Source organism: Salvelinus sp. IW2-2015, linkage group LG7, assembly GCF_002910315.2.
Source record: "Salvelinus sp. IW2-2015 linkage group LG7, ASM291031v2, whole genome shotgun sequence".
In the NCBI taxonomy this organism is placed as follows: Eukaryota; Metazoa; Chordata; class Actinopteri; order Salmoniformes; family Salmonidae; genus Salvelinus; species Salvelinus sp. IW2-2015.
Window position 1 is genome coordinate 26,591,460 of NC_036847.1, and position 6,022 is coordinate 26,597,481.

At 46.1% G+C, this 6,022-nt stretch overlaps 1 protein-coding gene across 1 annotated transcript in view; it reads left to right on the forward strand.

Moving 5' to 3' along the window:
* The window catches only part of LOC111966730 (arf-GAP with coiled-coil, ANK repeat and PH domain-containing protein 3-like), a 91,492-nt gene that overhangs the window by 43,452 nt on the left and 42,018 nt on the right, over positions 1-6,022 (forward strand). Inside the window, exon 2 of the mRNA XM_023991616.1 lies at positions 3,636-3,693. Coding sequence (XP_023847384.1) covers positions 3,636-3,693 — 58 coding nt within the window. The remainder of the gene's footprint in view (positions 1-3,635; positions 3,694-6,022) is intronic.

Here is a 6,022-nt window from a genome sequence, read left to right on the forward strand (position 1 = left end):
CCAGTCCACCAGCTCATTACTCACACAGGGCAGGCCACCAGGTACCAGTCCACCAGCTCATTACTCACACAGGGCAGGCCACCAGGTACCAGTCCACCATCTCATTACTCACACAGGGCAGGTCACCAGGTACCAGTCCACCAGCTCATTACTCACACAGGGCAGGCCACCAGGTACCAGTCCACCAGCTCATTACTCGATCAGGAACAGGTTATTTTCTTCTGGTTGGGCTCCCGAGTGGTGCAGCGGTCTAAGGCACTGCATCTCAGTGCAAGAGGCGTCACTACAGTCCCTGGTTTGATTCCAGGCTGTATCACATCCGGCCGTGATTGGGAGTCCCATACGGCAGTGCACAATTGGCCCAGCGTCGGCCGTAGTAGGCCGCCATTGTAAATAAGAATTTGTTTTTAACCGACTTGCCTAGTTAAAAACAATTTTAAATATTGATCTCTGGCTCCCTCTTTAGTAATTTGTGTGTGTTCATTTTTAATCTCAGTGGTTAAAGCATCAGACAAGCTCAGTAGCCTACATATAGTTGATTTTATTCAAACATAGGGTGTGTCTACATATGGAAAAGTACACATTTTAAGATTTCGACCACTCGGTTGGTGGAAAGAACAGATGACTCTCGGTCAACCAACATTCTTTTTAGTCGGGGACAGCCCTATTCCATTCATATTTCACCAGACATCAGTACACACCTTTAACACGGTGTTGAGTCATATACATCAATGTGGTGGACATAGCACTTCCTGGTGGTGTGAGTGAGAGAACTATAGACATGTTTATTGTTATTGAGTGGCAGTAAAGGTGTATTGATTAGTTACTAACAGCAGTGGTCCATTGATTAAAGGCTACTCAGCACAGGAAGTAGTCGAGGCTGGAACACCATGTTGTGTCATATAACCTGTGACTGCTGCGGCCCACTTCAGGGATGGTTACCATGGTGATGAGCCTAGGGACGCTGTGCGCATCCATTATGGAAGTCATGTGCAGTGAGACGGGGCGATGGGCGTGAAGGGCCTGGGGGCCAGGAGGAGCAGCTGTCCCTCAAGCCAGCCCTCGACCACAAAAGAGACACATCTGGAAGGCTAACAGCTGCAGGGGTCCACTCCATGTTAGCTCTGCTAGGCTACTGCAGAGGAGAGATGTGTTGCCTGCAGGGGTCCACTCTAGTTCTCTGCTATGGACAGGAGGGAAGATGCGCTGCACCTGCGATACAGGACGTTTTTGAACTAAAGCCCTGTCCAACCTAGCTTGTCTATGCTTGTCTATGCTTCACTGTTGTCCTTTATTGCCAATAACAATAGTTATTTAATAACAACATTATTGATTAGAAAAAGTCATACTGTAGGAACTAGGAAGAGTGTTTACCATACATATGCTCAGTCACAAGAAGAACAAGTCTTTAAGAAACTTCAGAAAGAATAAGAGAATAAACTGCAAATGTTTTTTTTTAAATGTGTCACCGTTTAAGCATCACGCATTGCAGACACATGGGAGAGTAAAAGAACCATGACATTACAAGGGTACTAACTGTCATGCTCTCAGAGGCATGAGCAAAATATAGCTCCACAAAGCGGAGCTGAGGATGCCTGGGATCCAGGTGTTACCATGTATTAACATGGCTGTGCAAAACTGACATCAGCTATGAAAACATTATCAGTTACTTGCAGTAGGATTACTGGTGGGTGTGGTCAGTAAGCCTAAACGTCTCGAAGGGGAATCAGTTTAGGTCATTAACAGGGGAATCAGTTTAGGTTATTAACAGGGGAATCAGTTTAGGTTATTAACAGGGGAATCAGTTTAGGTCAGTTTAGGTTATTAACAGGGGAATCAGTTTAGTTATTAACAGGGGAATCAGTTTAGGTCATTAACAGGGAATCAGTTTAGGTCATTAAACAGGGGAATCATGCAGTAGGAGAGGAGCAGAGAGGAAAGACAGTGGAAGACAAGAGCACATGGCTGTAGGAGCGAGAGGAAGACAAGAGCACATGGCTGTAGGAGCAGAGAGGAAGACGTGGAAGACAAGAGCACGTGGCTGTAGGAGCAGAGAGGAAGACAAGAGCACGTGGCTGTAGGAGCAGAGAGGAAGACAGTGGAAAGACAAGAGCACGTGGCTGTAGGAGCAGAGAGGAAGACAGTGGAAGACAAGAGCACATGGCTGTAGGAGCAGAGAGGAAGACAAGAGCACATGGCTGTAGGAGCAGAGAGGAAGACAGTGGAAGACAAGAGCACATGGCTGTAGGAGCATAGAGGAAGATAAGAGCGCGTGGCTGTAGGAGCAGAGAGAAGACAAGAGCGCGTGGCTGTAGGAGCAGAGAGGAAGACAGTGGAGACAAGAGCAACATGGCTGTAGGAGCAGAGAGAAGACAGTGGAAGACAAGAGCACGGCTGCTTAGGAACAGAGAGGAAGACAAGAGCACATGGCTGTAGGAGCAGAGAGGAAGACAGTGGAAGACAAGAGCACATAGCTGTAGGAGCAGAGAGCAAGACAGTGGAGGACATGAGCACGTGGCTGTAGGAGCAGAGAGGAAGACAGTGGAAGACATGAGCACGTGGCTGTAGGATCAGAGAGGAAGACAAGAGCACGTGGCATCGTACAGTATTTCCCCCTGAGCCTTGAGACTCGCATGCTGTAGTCTGAGTCAGCCAACCGGCCTAATCTAGGGGGAGAAGGAGGAGGAGGAGGAGGAGGAGGAGGAGGGGGAGGAGGAGGGAGAGAGGAGAGGGAAAAAAAGATGGGGTGAGAGAAAGACAGGGGAAGAAAGGGAGAGAGATGGAGCAGGCCTGGCAGCGACTCATGGCCGATATATGACACAGTTACTTTCATCACAGAGAGAGAGAGATCTGCAGTGCTCTCTCTGTCTCCTCTTGTTCTAATGGAAAACGTGCTAGGGACTTAATGCTGCTCGCTGCTAATATGGAGATACATACACAGAGAGCTAAGAGGGAAGAATAAGCTATGATGTGTTTTCTGATTTACACTGACTGACTCCAGTCAAGTAAAACCTTCCCAGTCCCACAGGGCAGACAGTGAGAAAGCAGCAGATATAATGTAGATCTGTTTCACTGAGCTGTTGTGATTACATTACATCCCTCCTCCCTGATCCCTCCCTATATCAGTCATCTCACACTGTGATGTGGTCTCCAAGCCGTCTGAGGAAGCTGCCCCAGTGCACACGCACAGCTGAAGCATGTATAAACAGTGGTGTGGGCTAGGAGTGGGCTGTGGCTAGGATAGGGCACTCCTTCACAGCATGGCAGAGGTAGAGGTCCCATATGCTCTAGGGTGTGGTGGTGGCTAGATGAGGGTTTTGTGGGGTGCGACTGTACCACAGCTCTACAGAACATCCAGTCACTCTTATGTCTGAGTTCAATTGTTCCCAGCCAGCATCTCTCTTTCATTTAGCCAGGTAACACTCCCCAGAGTACTCCCAAACCAGCCTGTATGTCTCGGCTTGAACATGTCTGTGTCCGGATCCAAGAACCTCACTGCCAGTCTAAGATTTATGTAACCTCCCCACTCTTTCCAAGGACCTGGGAAATATGTGGTGTGTGTGTATATATAGCGGAAAAAAATACGATACATGCAATGTTACTGTACTAACAAAGTCCTGTTTTTTATCTTGCAGGGCAAACATTGATGAAGTGGAGACGGAGGTGGTAGAGATTGAAGCTAAACTAGACAAGGTAAGAAATATTTGTTTTAATATCTCTTTATCTTTTTAGCAATCCACAGGAAGCCTTTTCAGATATCCTACATCTCCTATTATCCCTGTAGTATAAGCCATATTATAAACTGGCTGGTTCGAGCCCTGAATGCTGATTGGCTGACAGCCGTGGTATATCAGACTGTATCACAGGTATGACAAAACTACTCTAATTACGTTGGTAACCAGTTTATAATAGCAATAAGGCACCTCAGGTTTTAGTAGTATATGGCCAACATATCACAATGGCTAAGTGCTGTGTGCAAGCACTCCGCGTTGGCCATATACCACACTTCCTATTGCTTAACTAAACCACTGTTGTCCTGCTAACTGTTGGCTTCAAGTGCTCATAGGTTTTATTTTGATAGAAAGCATGTGATACATCCATTGCAGCATATTTCAGTTATTTTTAGTTTACAGTACATCCCATCTCCTACTGCACTGTTAATGAAATGAGATTAGAGACATACAGGACTGTATATGGTAGGATTAAAGGATGGTGGTGATAGTAGCTAAAACCTCTTAACCTGCTATCGCTCTAAACTCTAAACCGTCGCTCTAAACCGTCGCTCTAAGTCGCTCTAAACCGCCAAGTGACTTGGTGTATAGCGAGAATAGGAGAGGGCCTAGAACAGAGCCCTGGGGGACACCAGTGGTGAGAGCACGTGGTGCGGAGACAGATTCTCGCCACGCCACCTGGTAGGAGCACCTGTCAGGTAGGACGCAATCCAAGCATGGGCCGCGCCGGAGATGCCCAGCTCGGAGAGGGATTTTATTTGGCTCTAAACAGACAGTACATGGTGGCAGACTATCTGACCACTGTGACTGATAGAAAACTGAGGAAACACTTGACTAGGTACAGACCGTGAGCACAGTCTGGCTATAAGAACCGGTCGTCACAGACAAACCTGGCTGCCCAGGAGAGGACAGGCTGTGCTCACTCTGCTCCAGGGGAGAGGTAGAGACAGAAGTGCATTTCCTACTACACTGTGACAAATACTCAGACCTAAGAGCATATTTCTTTCCAAAATTATAATCAATACAAAGAATTTGAAACTATAAAAGATGAAGAAAAATTCAAATATTTGTTGGGTGAAAAGCCAAAATGTGCAGTTTTGGCAGCCAAATATGTGTCCTCCTGCCACAGCCTGAGGGACAGCCAGTGAAAAATGCAAAGTAATGTTGATAATATTTCCCATTTAGCTTAGTTTTGTTTGTCTTTCGTACCAGGTCATGTGTCTTCTCAGTCATGTTGACACTGGTCTACTACTGTTGCTTTAATGTATTGTTGTTCTGATTAATATTGTTTTGTAAGCTGTTATTAATGGTAATCCATGTCCACTACTACTATTATTATTACTGTTAGTCCCACCATTTATTTATATATAAATATATATATATTTGGTATAATATATACATATATATTTATTTACATTTTTCGATATGTATACTTTGACAATGTAAGTAATAATAACTTGCCATGTGCAATAAAGTCAATTGAATTGAAATTGAATTGAATTGAATATAGTTCATACATACTGTAGCTTACATCTTCTGGTATTAACTGTTGAGTAATAAACATACGTGAGAACCATATATCAAGTGTTATATCCAAGTTACTGATATGGGTTTGAATTTGCCTCAACAATGTAACTCTCACCAGAAGCCCAAACCACTAGTGTACTATCACAATACAAAGGGCATTACTGTACACCAACATGACTGTCAAACCACTAGTGTACTACACAATAACAAAGGGCATTACCGTACACCAACATGACTGTCAAACCACTAGTGTACTATCACAATACAAAGGGCATTACCGTACACCCCATGGTGGCGGGGGGTATTGGTATGGGCAGGCATAAGCTACGGACAATGAAACACATTGCATTTTATCGATGGCAATTTGAATGCACAGAGATACCGTGACGAGATCCATACCTATAACGACATAAAGCGAGACCCAGATGCAGACACAGGAGGCAGATGGTTTGAGCTCTGGTATATATTATAATCCAAGGGATAGACAAAAGGCAGGTCGGGGACAGGCAAGAGTTCATAGCCAGGCAGAGTCCAGAACGGTACAGGGCGGCAGGCAGGCTCGAGGTCAGGGGCAGGCAGAGTGGTCAGGCAGGCGGGCTCAGAGGTCAGGGGCAGCAGAGTGGTCAGGCAGGCGGGCCAGAGTCAGGGGCAGGCAGAGTGGTCAGGCAGGCGGGCTCAGAGTCAGGAAGGCAGAAGTGGTCAGGCAGGCGGGTTCAGAGTCAGGACAGGCAGAGTGGGTCAGGCAGGCGGGGCTCAGAGTCAGG